The sequence below is a fragment of the Mercenaria mercenaria genome, chromosome 3 (genome assembly GCF_021730395.1).
Source record: "Mercenaria mercenaria strain notata chromosome 3, MADL_Memer_1, whole genome shotgun sequence".
NCBI classification, from domain to species: domain Eukaryota; kingdom Metazoa; phylum Mollusca; class Bivalvia; order Venerida; family Veneridae; genus Mercenaria; species Mercenaria mercenaria.
This window is the reverse complement of record NC_069363.1, coordinates 30,479,950-30,499,383: the sequence shown is the minus strand read 5'-3', so window position 1 is coordinate 30,499,383 and position 19,434 is coordinate 30,479,950. Positions and strand designations below refer to the sequence as shown.

General features: G+C 37.3%; 1 protein-coding gene across 1 annotated transcript in view; it reads right to left on the bottom strand.

Annotated features, from left to right (window-relative positions):
* The window catches only part of LOC123525178 (post-GPI attachment to proteins factor 6-like), a 52,634-nt gene that overhangs the window by 19,641 nt on the left and 13,559 nt on the right, over nucleotides 1-19,434 (bottom strand). The window contains exons 5-6 of the mRNA XM_053538110.1: nucleotides 8,212-8,480; nucleotides 2,760-3,007 (exon numbers count right to left, since the gene is read on the bottom strand). Coding sequence (XP_053394085.1) covers nucleotides 2,760-3,007; nucleotides 8,212-8,480 — 517 coding nt within the window. The remainder of the gene's footprint in view (nucleotides 1-2,759; nucleotides 3,008-8,211; nucleotides 8,481-19,434) is intronic.

The window sequence follows — 19,434 nt, the reverse complement described above, 5'->3', positions numbered from 1 at the left end:
CAGGGCCTCTTTTCACCCCAGGGGCATAATATGAACAATTTTGGTAGGAAACTAAAAGGCAATGCTCCATACTAAATATCAAAGGCCTAGATCTTTGGTTTCAGACAAGAAGGTTTTTTAAGTTTTTTCCTAAATAAGTCTATGTAAAACTTTGGACCCCCGGGACGGGGCTTCTTTTCATCCCAGCATAATTTGAACAATCTTTATAGAGGACCATTAGATGATGTCACATGCCAAATATTGAGGCTCTATGCCATTTGGTTTTGACAAAAAGATTTTCAAAGTTTTCCCGATATAAGTCTATGTAAACCATGTGACCCCCAGGGCGGGGCCATAATTGACCCTAGGGGAGTAATTTGAACAATCTTGGTAGAGAACAACTGTATGATGCTACATATCATAAATCAAAGCCCTAGGCCCTGTGATTTTGGACAAGAAGATTTTTAAAGTTTTTCCTTTCGGTTGCCATGGCAACCAGAGTTCTGCTTGGAATTAAATTCTTTGAACAATTTTGAAAGGGGACCACCGAAGGATCATTCCTGTGAAGTTAGGTGTAACTCTGCCCAGTGGTTCCAAGAAGAAGATTTTTTAGGAAATGTTGACGGACACACGACGCACGACGGACATTGAGCGGTCACAAAAGCTCACCATGAGCCTTTGGCTCAGATGAGCTAAAAAGAAAAATGCAAAACAATGTGAAATATAGCAATTTTTGTAAATCAAGGGCACACAACTCTGGTCCTAATAAACTGATTTAGCTTTTGGAACTCATTCAACATCTTTTCATCATACACATTCTATGTAAATATTATTTGGACTGGTGAAGAAATGAAGTTGCTTGAGTGTAAACAAGGGAAAATATAGCAATTTCTGTAAAATCAAGGGCGAGTAACTCTAGTCCTAATGTTCAGACTTCACTCATAATCGGACTCATATGAGATCTTATGCTCATACACATTCTGTATAAATATGATTTGGATTGCTGAAGGAATGAAGGTGTTGTAGTGTAAACAAGGTAAAATACAGGGATTTTTGCAAAATCAAGGGCCCATAACTCTGGTCCTACTTGTCTGATTTTGTTCAAAATTGAACTCATCCAAGATCTTATGGCAATACATATACCGGTACTACGTAAATATGTTTTGGATTTGTGAAGAAATGAAGGTGCTAGAGTGTAAACAACGTAAACTAGAGCTATCACTAAAGGTGATGAATGTACCCCCCGCATGCACTGACACAGTACACTGAATTTGACACACACAAGACTGCATAATTATGTGGACTGTATGTATACAGTATAGTAACAAAAAACAAAGTCCCATAACTATGCAGAATATTTATCTAAAAGAATGTAACATGCACCATGCACAACTAGGGTTGGTACTGATCACTTGTGTGAAGTTTCATTAAATTGTGTGCAAGGGTTTGGTAGATTAGGCACGCACAAGATTGCATATGCAGGCTGTATGTACATAGTATGTTAACAAGAAACAAAGTCCCATAACTCTGCAATTTTTGTCGCTGAAAGAACCTAACATGCCCCATGCACAACTACTGTTGTTACTGATCAGTTGTGTGAAGTTTCATTAAATTGTGTCAAGGGGATGAGGAGAGATGGTGCGCACAAGATTGTGTCTATGTATATAGTATAATAACAAAAAAACAAAGTCCCATAACTCTGCAAATTTATTTTCTGAAAGAGCCTAACATGCCCCATGCACAACTACTGTTGTTACTGATCAGTTGTGTGAAGTTTCATTAAATTGTGTCAAGGGGATGAGGAGAGATGGTGCGCACAAGATTGTGTCTATGTATATAGTATCGTAACAAAAAAACAAAGTCCCATAACTCTGCAAATTTTTTTTCTAAAAGAACCTAACATGCCCCATGCACAACTACTGTTGGTACTGATCACTTGTGTGAAGTTTCATTAAATTGTGTCAAGGGGATGAGGAGAGATGGTGCGCACAAGATTGTGTCTATGTATATAGTATAGTAACAAAAAAACAAAGTCCCATAACTCTGCAAATTTTTTTTCCTAAAGAACCTTACATGCCCCATGCACAACTACTGTTGGTACTGATCACTTGTGTGAAGTTTCATTAAATTCTGTCAAGGGGATAAGGAGAGATGGTGCGCACAAGATTGCGTCTACGGACAGACGGACAGACGACCAGACGGACAGACAGACAGACAGACAACCTGAAACCAGTATACCCCCCCCTTACAACTTTGTTGTCGGGGGGTACAAATATAGTATTTTTTGTAAATCAAAGGCAAATAACTCTGGTCCTACCAGCCTGATTTTACTCATAATCGATCTCATCCAAGATCTTGCAGTCATACACATTCTATGTAAATATGATTAGGATTGGTGAAGAAACGAAGATGCTAGTGTAAACAAGGTGGACGGACGGACTGCAGACATTCATCGATCATAATAGCTTGACCTTCGGCTCAGGTGAGCTAAAAATATATAAAAACTGACTTTTGCACATGATACATTGTCTAGCTGTGGAGAATATTTGTGCCAATTTATCTAAATACAAATAACAGACTAGACAAAATCTTTGACCTCTAAGTCTGACATTGAATTTTTAATTTTTAGTGCCAAATAATTCTGAAATCCCACCATGGACCAGATACAAACAAAGGCTTTCAGACTGATGACTAAGAACTTAATGCAACCTTAAATTGATAAACAAATGCTTTTTTAAAACTTCATTTAAAACAAAAGGTCATACATTATTGATACATACATCAACAGTGGTTATTTGCTTTAACTTCAGTTTGACAACCAGACTGCCTCCTGTATCCTGTCCATCCCGCAAGCTGAATGGAATTCCCCGCGACTGGTTCTCCGCTAGTGTCAAACTGATATCCTTCATTCCCGAACCATTTATAAAAGCAAACTTGTGCCTGAACTTAACATTATAGGAGAACCGGCTTAACAAGGGAGATAACTGACAGGTGGAATCAGGTAGATATTTCTCTTGCACAGTGCATTCTGAAATATAGATCTTTTTTATAAAGCATAATTTTTTAAAATCATCAAATTTATGATGATAATTCTTAATTTACATGAAGAGATAATGAACATTTATATAGTTGTTTTCTTGAAGGCTCTCCTTGTATATGCCCTGAGACCCCTAGCCCAATGTCACCCCATCCCTCAACCACACACACAGAACTATATAAATCAAAAGTTTTGCTTCTTTAAATTACAGACATCTTTTTACTGAGAAAAAATATTGATGTTTAATATGATGTTCTAAAGTACATAAAAGAGTATTTACAAGAATTACAAGAGAATTGTACACCAAACCACATCTTACAGTCATTGCATGCAACCTTTTACAGAAATCATACACATCAGACCTAACTGCTGTTGGTAATAAAGTGGCAGGTGCAACAAAAGCCCACTGCTGAAATGTCACACTGATAGTTATAAACAACACATGCTTTGAAGATAAATCATAATTTGAGCCCGGTCATGAGAAAACCAACATAGTGGCTTTGCGACCAGCATGGATCCAGACCAGCCTGCGCATCCGCGCAGTCTGGTCAGGATCCATGCTGTTCGCTTTCAAAGCCTATTGCTATTGGAGAAACTGTTAGCGAACAGCATGGATCCTGACCAGACTGCGTGGATGTGCAGGCTGGTCTGGATCCATGCTGGTTGCAAAGCCACTATGTTGATTTTCTCATGTCACGGCTCATTTAGTTTTGTCTTCTCTAAGGTTCATGCTTTTGAGACTATGCTCTGATCCACATCTTCTATATAGTTTTTCCTTGATGTCTCTTTAAATGTAAGACAACACTATACATAATATACACCATTCAGAACATCAAGAATAGTAACGGGAAATTTAAATTTTCAAAATATCTTCATTACGTTTTGAATTAATTGTAAAAAAAAATTTGATTGGGGCCTTTTCAATTATAAATTTCAGTGATTTTTGACAAAAATATATTAAAACATGAGAGTCATGATGACCCTGGATCGCTCACCTGAGTAATATGAGCTACATGTTTCAAATGACAAACTGATGATAAAATATTAAGAAAGTCAGTAGGTCACATTCATGGTCAATGAAATTCAGTTTTACGCTTTGTGTGCAAAACTGTGTATGTCATCAAAATTTCAAGGCTGTATTTTAAACAAGAGGACCACGATGGTCCTGAATCGCTCACCTCTTCCCACATGACCCAGTTTTGAGTATGACGTCGTTTTTTCTATTATTTGACATAGTGACATAGTTTTTGAGCTCATGTGACCCAGTTTTGAACTTGACCTAGATATTATCAAGATAAAAATTCTGACCAATTTTCATGAAGATCCATTGAAAAATATGGTCTCTAGAGAGGTCACAAGGTTTTTCTATTATTTGACCTATTGACCTAGTTTTCGAAGGTATGTGACCCTGTTTTTAACTTTACCTAGATATCATCAAGGTGAACATTCTCACTAATTTTCATGAAGATCTCATTAAAAATATGGACTCTAGAGAGGTCACAAGTTTTTTCTATTTTTAGACCTACTGACCTAGTTTTTGACCGCACATGACCCTGTTTCGAACTTGACCTAGATATCATCAAGATGAACATTCAGACCAATTTTCATACAGATCCCATGAAAAATTTGGCCTTTAGAGAGGTCACAAGGTTTCTCTATTATTTGACCTACTGACATAGTTTTTGATAGCACCTGACCCACTTTCGAACTTGATCTACATATCATCAAGATGAACATTCAGACCAACTTTCATACAGATCCCATGAACAATATGGCCTCTAGAGAGGTCACAACGTTATTCTATTATTTGACCTACTGACCTAGTTTTTGAAGGCACGTGACCCACTTTCGAACTTGACCTAGATATCATCAAGGTGAACATTCTGACCAATTTTCATGAAGATCTCATGAAATATATGGCCTCTAGAGAGGTCACAAAATTTTTCTATTTTTAGACCTACTGACCTAGATTTTGACCGCACGTGACCCAGTTTCGAACTTGACCTATATATCATCAAGATGAACATTCAGACCAATTTTCATAAAGATCCCATGAAAAATATGGCATTTAGAGAGATCACAAGGTTTTTCTATTATTTGACCTACTGACCTAGTTTTTTATGGCACGTAACCCACTTTCGAACTTGACCTAGATATCATCAAGGTGAACGTTCTGACCAATTTTCATGAAGATCTTGTGAAATATATGGCCTCTAGAGAGGTCACAAGGTTTTTCTATTTTTAGACCTACTGACCTAGTTTTTGATGGCATGTGACCCAGTTCGAACTTGACCTAGATATCATCAAGGTGAACATTCTGACCAATTATCATGAAGATCTTTTGAAATATATGGCCTCTAGAGAGGTCACAAGGTTTTTCTATTTTAAGACCTACTGACCTAGTTTTTGGTGGCACATGACCCACTTTCGAACTTGACCTACATATCATCAAGGTGAACATTCTGACCAACTTTCATAAAGATCCCATGAAAAATGTGACCTCTAGAGTGGTCACAAGCAAAAGTTTACGGACGGACGGACGCACACACGCACGGACAACGGACACCGCGCCATCACAAAAGCTCACCTTGTCACTTTGTGACAGGTGAGCTAAAAACAAGAAAGTAGGTCAGTAGGTCAAGGTCACAGTCAAGTGACATCATATTACTTTGGGTCATCAGGTAATTATAATTAAACAGTCTTGGAAATAGGATCAGATGATTTTTTAAGTATTTTTCCTACATAACTCTCATAATAACTAAGTGACCATACGGCGGGGCCTCTTTTAACCCCAGGGGCATAATTTGAACAATTTTGGTAGAGGACTACTAAACAATGCATCATACCAAATATCAAAAGCCTAGGTTGTATGGTTTCAGACAAGAAGATTTTTAAAGCTTTTTCCTACAGAAGTCTACATAAAACTTGGTACCCCCAGGGCAGGGCCTCCTTTCACCCAAGGGGTACAATTTGAACAATTTTGGTTGAGGACCATAAGACAATGCTACAAACCAAATATCAAAGGTCTAAGTGTTATGGTTTCAGACAAGAACTTTTTTTCCTATATAAGTCTATGTAAAACTTGGGACCCCCGGGGCGGGGCCATATTTGACCCTAGGGGGATAATTTGAATAATCTTATTAGAGGACCACTTGATGATGCTACATAACAAATATCAAAGCCCTAGGCCATGTGGTTTTGTACAAGAAGATTTTCAAAGTTTTCCCTATATAAGTCCATATAAACCATATGACCCCTGGGGCGAGGCCATATTTGACCCTAGGGGGTTAATTTTAACAATTTTGGTAGAGGACCACTAGATGATGCTACATACCAAATATCAAAGCCCTAGGTCATGTGGTTTTGTACAAGAAGATTTTCAACGTTTTCCCTATATAAGTCAATATAAACTATGTGACCCCTGGGGCTGGGCCATATTTGACCCTAGGGGGATAATTTGAACAATCTTGGTAGAGGACCACTAGATGATGCTACACACCAGATATCAAAGCCCTAGGCCCTGTGGTTTTGGACAAGAAGATTTTTAAAGTTTTTTCTTTCGGTTGCCATGGCAATAAGAGTTCTGCATGGAATTCAATTCTTTGAACAATTTTGAAAGGGGGCCACCCAAGGATCATTCCTGTGGAGTTTGGTGTAATTCTGCCCAGTGGTTTTCAAGAAGAAGATTTTTTTAGAACTTGTTGACGGACGACGTACTACGCACGACGGACATCAAAAGGTCACAATAGCTCACCTTGTCACTTTGTGACAGGTAAGCTAAAAATTCATCCGCTGGACTGTTATAAAACTTTCTGGATATTTTCGCCAGCATAAAAGCAACATTTCCATGCATTTTTTTGAAACAGTGGTTTTGCAAGATTTTTACAATGAGAAAAATACATTTTTTTTTACAAAAAACCTGACATTGTTTTAAAGATATAGTTAAACTTTCTTGAGAGACCATGTCCATTAAGAAACCACTTGTATTAAGAGACCACAGGACCACTTCTTCCAGTTCCCTTTTATTATGCTAAAGAACAAGTTATGTTGTATAAAGAGACCATTTGTGTGAAGAGAACACTATTTTGTCCTTCAGCCTCTTAATGCAAGTTGTACTGTATCTGTATATTTCAAAAGATCCTATCACCCTAGGACACCTTTAAAATGATGTATAATGAATATGTAGATCTTGCAACAGAAAGCCACAATTTACTGGAAACACTGTTACGGAACAGGTGGATCCAACTGTTCGACAAATTAGATGACGGCAACAAAATGTGTAATATGATTTATATTGTTTGCAAGAACATGTGATTAGTTGGAAACATTTAAATGATAAGAAACGTGACAAATGACCTCCATGTCTAAGAATAAGACGTGTTGTCCTTATATGGAGTTTTTATTTTTTCTTGCCTACCTAGCGGGGAAAGTGTACATTAAATTTTGTCTGATCACACGCCGAGGATAGATATTCCTGTCTTTCCCTTGGGAAAAAACTTGTCTAAAATAGCATGCACTAAGGTCACGTCACACAGTACTGGCACTATTGTGACATCACAAACTATATAAATAATGTCAGGAAATCTATTTGTCTCCACAATCTATTTTGACCGTGACAGGCAAGAAAAATGATCTTAAATGACTGCCTGTGTAAGACAGCTGTTTTCCCAACCCTCATGACAGCTTGGATAAAAAACCTCGCTAACGCTCGGTTTTCCATTCCACACTGTCCCTCGGGTAGGGAAAACTCCGTCTTACACAGGCAGGCATGTAAGATCCTTATAATCTGCTACATTTTACGAATTCAGTATAGAGTGAATCATTTGACTGGCCTCCATGTTTTCAAGTGTATTTATTCTGAGTTTGCATGTAAATAAAATAAAACATGACAATCAATATACTGCAAAATGTCATGCATACAAATTTATATAGTATGTCAATGTCAGCAGACCGGTGTGAGTATAACAAGAGCACCGCCTTGCGGGTGCTGACGCTCATCTGATTTTTTTTGTTGTTCGCTAATAGTTTCTCCAAATCCAATAGGCTTTAAAAGCGAACAGCATGGAGCCTAACCAGACTGCGCGGATGCGCAGGCTGGTCTGGATCCATGCTGGTCGCATACCCACTATGTTGGTTTTCTCATGACACGGCTCATTTATAGTTTTCTCACTAATCAGAGAAGAACAGAAACACACCTTTCAAAACAAATAACAGAGAAGCAGTCCATGTCTCATCAACTGCAGACTGTATCTCTAGATAATTCCAGGCATTCACTTCTGGATGGAACAGCTCGAGTACACAGTCTGGGTCTGTTTCAGAACAAATCTGTGATACAGTTGAAGGTTTTGGACCAGGGAGACCTTGACCTCTTGAATTCAATGTCACTGCACAACCAGACTGGTTTCCATACTTACAGTCATTAAGCTTTACAAGCAGGTCATGTGCTTGAAGAGGAACATAAAATCTGAAAGAAAACATTTTTAACAACTTAAAATGGCTTATAAAAGCAGATGTGCAATTTATATTAATTTCTACAGTAAAACCATGGGGGACTTAACTAATATTTACATTATAAGCAGAATTATATGCGGGATGTTCGGAATGTACTGGTACCTTGAGGTAATAAAACGAAGAACTGCACATTTTCATCAGTTTTAAGGTTACAAACCACAATACCCAATACAATTCAATCACACCTTGCATGAAACTAATAGAGCAGCCGCGAATCACATCTCTAACTGAATATATCCCAGTAAAATGTATAGATAACTTAAGTGAAAACATAAAGAATTCAAACAATCATTTTCTTAGAAGATTAAAATACTTTCATAAATGTGATCAGTCAAACAAGCTGAAGCATTCAGTCACCCTGACATAATTTAGGTCATATGACAACTTCCAAACTTTAATGGTGGAGGAAGCAACAAACCAAAAACAAATAATGCCACAAATGAAATCTTAAAACTCTCTGGTGTGCAAAAAGGCTGCAATACCCTATGAAAATCATTTCTGATGTTTGTTTGCTCTGGGTTTTGTGCCATTTTTTAGTAGTATTTCAGTTATATAGCAGCTAAACTAGCCAGTGTTCCTGGATTCTGTACCAGTACTTACCAGTTCTCCACATGTAACTGCCAATGTCCCATATGAAACAGAGCTGGAGGACGACGCAATGTCTTTTACCAATGGTCATGGAGAACATAATTATGCTGCGCCATGGAAATGTACTCACAAACCCAGGATCTGAAGATTTGAGCTCTCCCTATTGAGCTAAGTGGGTGAACTAACACATGATGGTCATTCCAAAACTAATCAAGATCATTTGAAAAGGGTCCACTTACACCATCAGAGCTCCTGTTCCTTAGAATAATGTGTAACATCAATGGTACTGTGTTAAATTCAAACAGAAATGAAGGAAAAAACTCAGGGATTAAACAGTAAACTGTGTAAAGAGTGTAAGCTCTTAGAATTTTTTATCACTCATTTCATTGTAATTATCATTATCAGTAAAGGAAGCAAGAGGGCCATGATGGCACTACATTGCTCACCTGAGTTTAATTTATTGCTTGAACAGTTAAAAGTTTCTATTAGATAATTATTGTGTAAACCATTTGAATGAACTTGATAAAGACCCATGCCAGGATGCTACTGACCAAGTCTGGTGTAATTCTAACCAGAAAATTTAAGATAACTATTGAAAAATTATACATGCGACCCAAATTTCTTTGCTAAAGCTTCAAAAACAAAAAAGGAGGTGAGTAGGTCGCGGTAAAGATATTTCAAGATAACTACTGAAATCTGTATGAAAAATTATACAGGTGGTCCAAATTTCTTTGCTGTAGCTTAAAAAACAAGAAAGTAGGCCAGTAGGTCAGGGGTAAGAATATTAAAGATGAGTGTTGACATCTGTATCAAAAATTATATACATAGTCCAAATTACTTTGCTGTAACTTCAAAAACAAGAACGTAGGTCAGTAGGTCAAGACGAAGACTATTTAAGATGAGTATTGAAATCTGTATCAAAAATTATTCACATGTTCCAAATCTCTTTGCCGTAGCTTCAAAAACAAGAAAATAGATAAGTAAGTCAGGGTTAAGAATATTAAAGAAGAGTATAGAAATCTGTACCAAAAGTTATACAAGTGGTCCAAATTTCTATACTGTACCTTCAATAAGAGGGCCATGATGGCCCTATATCGCTCACCTGAGTTTACTTGCTTGCTAGAACAAATTTCTTTGCTTAAGCTTCAAAAACAAAAAACTAGGTGAGTAGGTCATGGTAAAGATTATGCAAGATAACAGTTGAAATCTGTTAAAAAGTTATACAAGAGGGCCAAATCTCTTTGCTGCAGCTTCAAAAACAAGAAAGTAGGTCAGTAGGTCAGGTTTAGAATATTGAAGATGAGTATTGAAATTTGTATCAAACGTTATACACAAGGTCCAGATTTCAATGCTGTAGTTTCAAAAACAAGAAAGTAGGTCAGTAGGTCAAGATAAAGACTATTCAAGATGAGTATTGAAATCTGCATCAAAAATTGTACATGTGGTCCAAATTCCTATGCTGTAAATTCAAGAACGAAAAAGTAGGTCAGTAGGTCAGTAGACCCCTGGGTCATGATTTGAACAAACTTGATAGCTGACCCCTAGACAATACTAAATACCAAATATCTAAGGTCTGGGCCTAATGGTTCTGGACAAGAATATTTTTAAATATTTTTCCTCTATAAGTCAATGTAAAACAAGGGACCCTCTGGATGTGGCATATATTGACCCCAAGGTCATGATTTGAACAATCTTGTTTAAGAACCACTAGAGCATGCCAAATACTAAATATCTAAGCTCTGAGCCTTAAGTTTAAGATAAGATTTTTTTTAAGGTTTTTCCATGTACAAGTCTATTTAAACCATGTGACCCCTGGGGTGGAGCCAGTTTTAACCCCAGGGGATAATTTGAACAATCTTGGTAAAGGATTACTATATGATGCTACATACCAAATATCAAAGCCCTAGGCTATGTGGTTTTTCACAAGAAGATTTTCAAAGTTTTCCTTATATAAGTTTATATAAACCATGTGACCCCCAGGGCGGGGCCATAATTAACCCTAGGAGGGATAATTTGAACAACCTTGGTAGAGGACCACTAGATGATGCTGCATACCAAATATCAAAGCCCTAGGCCCTGTGGTTTTGGACAATAAGATTTTTTAAAGTTTTCCCTTTATAAGTCTATGTAAACCATGTGACACCCAGGGCGGGGCCATATTTGACCCTAGGGGGGAAATTTGATAAATCTTGGTAGAGGACCACTAGATGATGCTATATACCAAATATCAAAGCTCTAGGACCTGTGGTTTTCGACAAGAAGAGTTTTTAAGTTTTTCCTTTCGGTTGCCATGGCAACCAGAATTCTGTATGGAATTCAATTCTTTGAATAATTTTTAAAGAGGACCATCCAAGGAACATCTCTGTAAAGTTTCATCAAAATTGGCCTGGTGGTTTAGGAGGAGATGCTGTTTAAAGGAAACTGTGGACGGATGACGGACGCCGGACGGACGGAGGGATGCCGGACGCCGGACGAATGCCGGACGGTGAGCGATCACAATAGCTCATCCCTGAGCACTCTGTGCTCAGGTGAGCTAAAAACAAGAAAGTAGGTCAGTGGGTCATGATTAAGACTATTGGCAGGGCCAGTTTTAACCCCAGGTCAATAATTTGAACAATCTTGGTAAAGGACTACTATATGATGCTACATACCAAATAGCAAAGCCTCAGGCTATGTGGTTTTGTGCAAGAAGATTTTCAAAGTTTTCCCAATAGAAGTCTTTATAAACCATGTGACCCCAATTTGACCCTAGGGAAATAATTTCAACAGTCTTGGTTAAGGACTACTATATTATGCTACATATTAAACATCAAAGGCCATGTGATTTTGTACAAGAAGATTTTCAAAGTTTTTCCTATATTAGTCTACATAAACCATGTGACCTCAAGGGCAGGGTCAAAATAACAGGGGGATAATTTGCAAAAAATGTGTAGAGGAACAATATATGATGCTCCATACCAAATATCAAAGCCCTAGGCCCTATGGTTTTGGACAAGAAGATTTTCCTTTCGGTTACCATGGCAACCAGAGTTCTGTACTTTGAGCAATATTTAAAGACAACCATCCAAGGAACATCCCTGTGAAGTTTCATCAAAATTGGCCTGGTGGTTCAGGAGAAGATGATGTTTAAAGGAAAATGTTGACGGATGACGTACGACGGACAATGCCGGACAATCACTGACCACAATAGCTCACCCTTAAGCACTTCATGCTCATATGAGCTAATAAACAAAAGCTGTTAGAAAGATAATGTTTGCTAACAGAGAAGTGAAAGGAAGGAAAACAGTCCAAAAATGGTTTATTCAAAAGTAAGTAATCAGGCATAAAACTCCCAAGAATATGCACATGTCCACTTGATGGAAAAGCAAAGGTAAGCTTTTGGTAAAAGGTAAAGGTAAGGGTAAACTTAAATTATGTCACATATAATCATCAGACTACATATGCTCTGCTATGGCCAACATGGCATCCAGTAACAGACATTTACCTGGCCTACCAGGACCATTTTTCATGTTTTTTGTATGACATGACTTTAGAGCAAACTCTAGACCTCCCACACTCCAAGCAGACACTAGCATTGAGCTTTGGAGGCAGTTGACTGTAGAAGGAGTTGAATACACAAGGGACAAATGTACTGGTAGATGTAAACTCTAAGGAGTTGAGTACGCATGATACAGAAGTAGGTGTGGTAAGTCCAAACAAGAGGGTCATTGACCCTAAAGTGCTCACCTGTGTACAAGGCTTCGAGTGTGTTTGTCTACTAATGTAATGGTACAGAATTAGGTTTTTTCTATGTTAGCCTATATTATATATGTCACACACATTTTTGAGCCTAGTGCAATAATTTGAACAATTACAGTAGACAGTACAAATCTGATATCACATGCCAAATATCAAGGCTCTAGCTATTATTGATTCAGAGAAGAAAATTTTCAGTTTCTTATAATAAGCTAATAGTACACAAGGGAATGGCCAGTTTTGATCTTAGAGCAACAATTTGGACTATTATGGTAGACGTTCAACCACTTATATCACATGCAAAATATCAAAGCTCTAGAGAAAAAAATTTTTTAAGTCTGATATCTGAAAACCTATTTTAAACCAAAAAAATTCATATGTTCAATGAACTGGAACCATCTGAACAACCTTGAAAGTGGGCTACCCAGAGATCATTTGGTTAGTTTCATCAAAATCTATTCAGTGGTTTTGGAGGAGATGTTGTAGGTCACACAAGAACACTTTGTGTGAAATTATTTTTAAATCATGCTAACAGTTTTATTCAAGGAGATTTTCGATGTTTCTACTATATACATATAGGACTGATTACACCAAACAGGAAGTGACTACTCAGTGAGTCCAAAATGTAGTTCCATACAGTTGATGAAATCTGGTATAATGAGTCATATGAGGATGTGACAGTTTTATTTTTATTGCTTATTGTATTGAGAAGAGATCTAGACTATTTTCATTGTGAATTTCCAGGTATAAGTTTTATTCTTCGAGAAAATGTCTACATACGCATAACTGCTAAATGGCTAATTTCATGGGAGAATTTTAAATTTCTCAGAACAGATTATTTTTTTTATATGTAACATAACACGTTAATATTTTTCTATTTTCGATAAGAAGACATGTCATACTAAATGACCACATAATTTATGGTTTTCATATCATTGAAATGTTCTGAAGTACTGAAAAAGAGGTCTGAATACTTCATTGTTTATATGAAATAAAGAAGGAACTGAATTGGTAGAATGTAACCTCGCCCTCCGGCAGCCATGTTTTTTAATGAATCGGAATAATTTGAACAATATTGTAGAAGGTCACACAAGGACCATTTGCATAAAATTATTTTAAAATTGGACAAACAGTTACATGCAAGAAGATTTTCTAAGTTTCTATTTTAGAGGAAAAAGTGACCACGCCCCCTGGCAGCCATGTTTTTCGACGAATCGGAATAATTTGAACAATATTTGTAGAAGGTCATACAAGGACCATTTGCATAAAATTGTTTTAAAATTGGACAAACAGTTTCACGAAAGAAGATTTTCTAAGTTTCTACTTTATAGGGAAAAGTGACCACGCCCCCTGGCAGCCATGTTTTTTGGCAAATCGGAATAATTTGAATAATCTTGGTAGAGGGTCACACAAGGACAATTTGTGTAAAATTATTTTAAAATCTGGTCAGCAGTTTCACACCAGAAGATTTTTAAAGTTTCCACTTTATACATATAGGGAAATGTGACCACACCCTGTGGCGGCCATGTTTTTTGATCAAAGAACTATAAAAATAAATAGATTGGCAACTTGAAAGGCATATAGAGCAAATCTCACCAACCTCCCATGACAAAACAAGAGGACCATGATGGTCCTGAATCGCTCACCTCTTCCCACATGACCCAGTTTTGAGTATGATGTCGTTTTTTTCTATTATTTGACATAGTGACCTAGTTTTTGAGCTCATGTGACCCAGTTTTGAACTTGACCTAGATATTATCAAGATAAAAATTCTGACCAATTTTCATGAAGATCCATTGAAAAATATGGTCTCTAGAGAGGTCACAAGGTTTTTCTATTATTTGACCTATTGACCTAGTTTTCGAAGGTACGTGACCCTGTTTTGAACTTTACCTAGATATCATCAAGGTGAACATTCTCACTAATTTTCATGAAGATCCCATGAAAAATATGGCCTCTAGAGAGGTCACAAGGTTTTTCTATTTTTATACCTACTGGCCTAGTTTTTGACCGCACGTGACCCAGTTTCGAAACAGACATAGATATCATCAAGGTGAACATTCAAATCAATTTTCATGAAGATCTATTGAAAAATATGGCCTCCAGAGAGGTCAAAAGATTGTTCTAATATTAGACCTACTGACCTAGTTTTTGACCGCAGTTGACCCAGTTTCAAACTTGACCTAGATATCATCAAGATGAACATTTATACCAACTTTCATACAGATCCCATGAAAAGTATGGCCTCTAGAGAGGTCACAAGGTTTTTTTTATTATTTGACCTACTGACCTAGTTTTTTAAGGCATGTGACCCAGTTTCAAACTTGACTTAGATATCATCAAGATGAACATTCTGACCAATTTTCATGAAGATCCAGTCAAGGGTATGGCCTCTAGAGAGGTCACAAGGTTTTTCCATTTCAAGCCCTACTGACCTAGTTTTTGATCGCAGTTGACCCAGTTTCAAGCTTGACCTATACATCATCAAGATAAATATTCAGACCAACTTTCATACAGATCCCATGAAAAATATGGCCTCTAGAGAGGTCACAACGTTTATTTCATTATTTGACCTACTGACCTACTTTTTGAAGGCACATGACCCACTTTCGAACTTGACCTAGATATCATAAAGATGAACATTCTGACCAATTATTATGGAGATCCATTCACAAGTATGGCCTCTAGAGAGGTCACATGGTTTTTCTATTTTTAGACCTACTGACCTAGTTTTTGACCGCACATGACCCTGTTTCAAACTTGACCTAGATATCATCAAGATAAATATTCAGACCAACTTTCATACAGATCCCATGAAAAATATGGCCTTTAGAGAGGTCACAAGGTTTTTCTATTATTTGACCTACTGACCTAGTTTTTGACAGCACGTGACCCACTTTCGAATTTGACCTAGATATCATCAAGATGAACATTCAGACCAACTTTCATACAGATCCCATGAAAAATATGGCCTCTAGGGAGGTCACAAGGTTTTTCTATTATTTGACCTACTGACCTAGTTTTTGAAGGCACATGACCCACTTTCGAACTTGACCTAGATATCATCAAGGTGAACATTCTGACCAATTTTCATGAAGATCTCATGAAATATATGGCCTCTAGAGAGGTCACAAGGTTTTTCTATTTTTAGACCTACTGACCTAGTTTTTGACCGCAGCTGACCCAATTTCGAACTCGACCTAAATATCATCAAGATGAATATTCAGACCAATTTTCATACAGATCCCATGAAAAATATGGCCATTAGAGAGGTCACAAGGTTTTTCTATTATTTGACCTACTGACCTAGTTTTTCATGGCACGTGACCCAGTTTCAAACTTGATCTAGATATCATCAAGATGAACATTCTGACTAATTTTCATGAAGATCTTATGAAAAATATGGCCTCTAGAGAGGTCACAAGGTTTTTCTATTTTTAGACCTACTGACATAGTTTTTGACCGCACATGACCCAGTTTCGAACTTGACCTAGATATCATCAAGGTGAACATTCTGACCAATTTTCATAAAGACCCCATGAAAAATGTGACCTCTAGAGAGGTCACAAGCAAAAGTTTACGCACACACGCACGGACGGACTGACGGACGGACGACGGACGCTGCGCGATCACAAAAGCTCACCTTGTCACTTTGTGACAGGTGAGCTAAAAACGAGATCTCGTTTACCGGAAGTGGCGCTTTCTCCACGCGCCATTTTGTATGCGAAAGCAATTATTCATCGGTAAAATAATTATCACCTTTGACCACGCTTCTTTCGATGGCAAAAAAAACGTGTACTTCGTGTCTTAAGACCATTTCAAATTAAACTGATTTTGTTTTAGAAGCTAACATGTATTTTAAATGTAGTTTTAAAGGAGAATTGTAACTCCATGCTCTCCGATGTTTGTTTTTAGTAAGATAACGCCGAATCACGCTCTGACACGAGCTCACGCTAGATTAAAGCCAGTTGCCATTCTGTGTATTTTATACTTCTTTGTTTTGATGAATAAAAATTATATGAACATTCTTGGTAGAAAGTCACACAAGGACCATTTGTATAAAATTATTTTAAAATCGGGATCACAGCTTCACACAAGAAGACTTTTTAAATTTCCACTATATACATATAATGCACCCTGGCAGCCATGTTTTTTGATGAATCAGCATAATCTGAACAATCTTGGTAGAGGGTGACATAAGGACCATTTTTGCGAAATTATTTCAAAATCAGACCATTGGTTTAGGAGGAGATGTCATTTGAAGATTTTTCTATTTTAAGCTCTGGCGGCCCCTATGTGCAACCAAGAGGAATAGTTTGAACAACTTTGTCAGAGCATCATCCAAGGAACATCCTCTGGGCCAAGTTTCATCAAAATCCATTTAGTGGTTTTTGAGGAGATGTCGTTTAAACACAATTGTTGTCGATCGATGGACGAATGTACACACGCACAACGGACAGGTGCGCTAAAAATAAAATAACAAGAGGCTCATGATGACCCTGGATCGCTCACCTGAGTAATATGAGCTACATGTTTCAAATGTCAAACTGATGATAAAATATTAAGAAAGTCAGTAGGTCACATTCATGGTCAATGAAATTCAGTTTTACGATTTGTGTGCAAAACTGTGTACGCCATCAAAATTTCAAGGCTGTATCTTAAAAAACAAGAAAGTAGGTCAGTAGGTCAAGGTCACAGTCAAGTGACATTATATCGCTTGGGGTCATCAGGTAATTATAATTAAACAGTCTTGGAAATAGGATCAGATGATTTTTTAAGTATTTTTCCTATATAACTCACATAATAAGTGACCCCAGGGCGGGGCCTCTTTTAACCCCAGGGGCATAATTTGAACAATTTTAGTAGAGGACTACTAGACAATGCATCATACCAAATATCAAAAGCCTAGGTTGTATGGTTTCAGACAAGAAGATTTTTAAAGCTTTTTCTTATATAAGTCTATATAAAACTTGGGACCCCCAGGGCAGGGCCTCTTTTCACCCAAGGGGTACAATTTGAATAATTTTGGTTGAGGACCATAAGACAATGCTATAAACCAAATATCAAAGGTCTAAGTGCTGTGGTTTCAGGCAAGAAGATTTTTAAACTTTTTTCCCTATATAAGTCTATGTAAAACATGGGACCCCCGGGGCGGGGCCACATTTGACCCTAGGGGGAAAATTTTAACAATCTTGGTAGAGGACCACTAGATGATGCATCATACCAAATATCAAAGCCCTAGGTCATGTGGTTTTGTACAAGAAGATTTTCAAAGTTTTCCCTATATAAGTCTATATAAACCATGTGGCCCCCGGGGCTGGGCCATATTTGACCCTAGGGGGATAATTTGAACAATCTTGGTAGAGGACCACTAGATGATGCTACATACCAAATATCAAAGCCCTAGGCCCTGTGGTTTTGTACAAGAAGATTTTTAAAGTTTTTTCTTTCGGTTGCCATGGCAACCAGAGTTCTGCATGGAATTCAATTCTTTGAACAGTTTTGAAAGGGGGCCACCTAAGGATCATTCCTGTGAAGTTTGGTGTAATTCTGCCCAGTGGTTTTCAAGAAGAAGATTTTTTTAGAAATTGTTGACGCACTACGCACGATGGACGATGGACTATGCACGACGGACATCAAGCGGTCACAATAGCTCACCTGTCACGAAGTGACAAGGTGACAGGTGAGCTAAAAATAATAATTGCACTCCTAAGTCCTGACAACATGCTTATGTCAAGGTTATATTGATGACTTAAATCAAGTTTCATTTGAACTAGGAGGTGAGTATACAAGAAACTGTGATGAACAGATATCAGTTCAAACACTATTCTCCAGTCTAAGACACTCACCAGGGAGCATAAAAATTGGGGGAGATGTGTGGTAATGGTGCAGTGGGTGGGATGGGGTAGGAGTATATGTGTGTTATAATTAAGAAATAATAAGAGATATGGGAGTGAAATAGAGTTGGGGAGGATAGAGGTTAGGGAGTGAGTATTAGGTAAACAAAGAAACAATATTCTATTATGACAGTTTAAGAAGATACAGTTAAACTGAGAAGCATGCCATAAAACCTTAACCAACACTTACAAAATCTGACCCCAGTGACCTTTGCAATAGGAGAACCTGACCCTTTGCCCAATTGTGTTTACCACTTACCAAGACCAATCCTCGTATAGTTGAGCTAAAAAGTATTTTGCATTAATATCATTCAAAGAGGTAAATTGTATGTGTAAAATAGATGGGATATTATGAAGTCATTAAATTATGCTTACATTAAATCTTGTGCTTTTGGACATGAATTCGTTGACAACATTTAATGATAAGATAAACTGGGATTTTATTTGTTATTTGGAATTAACTTTTTATGAGAATTTTTGTAGTTTCCAATCTGGCCTGTATTTTCAATACAACCATGTAGAAATTGTAGTTTTTATTCAATTTAAGGGAAATAACTCAGGTGTTAATACGAAGGTCTAATTGGACTTGCTGAACAGCATTCTCCAGTTAATACAAACACTTACAAATAATACCAACATCAGCTGATATACTATGACAAAGATATAACCCAAAATTATCAGTTTTAA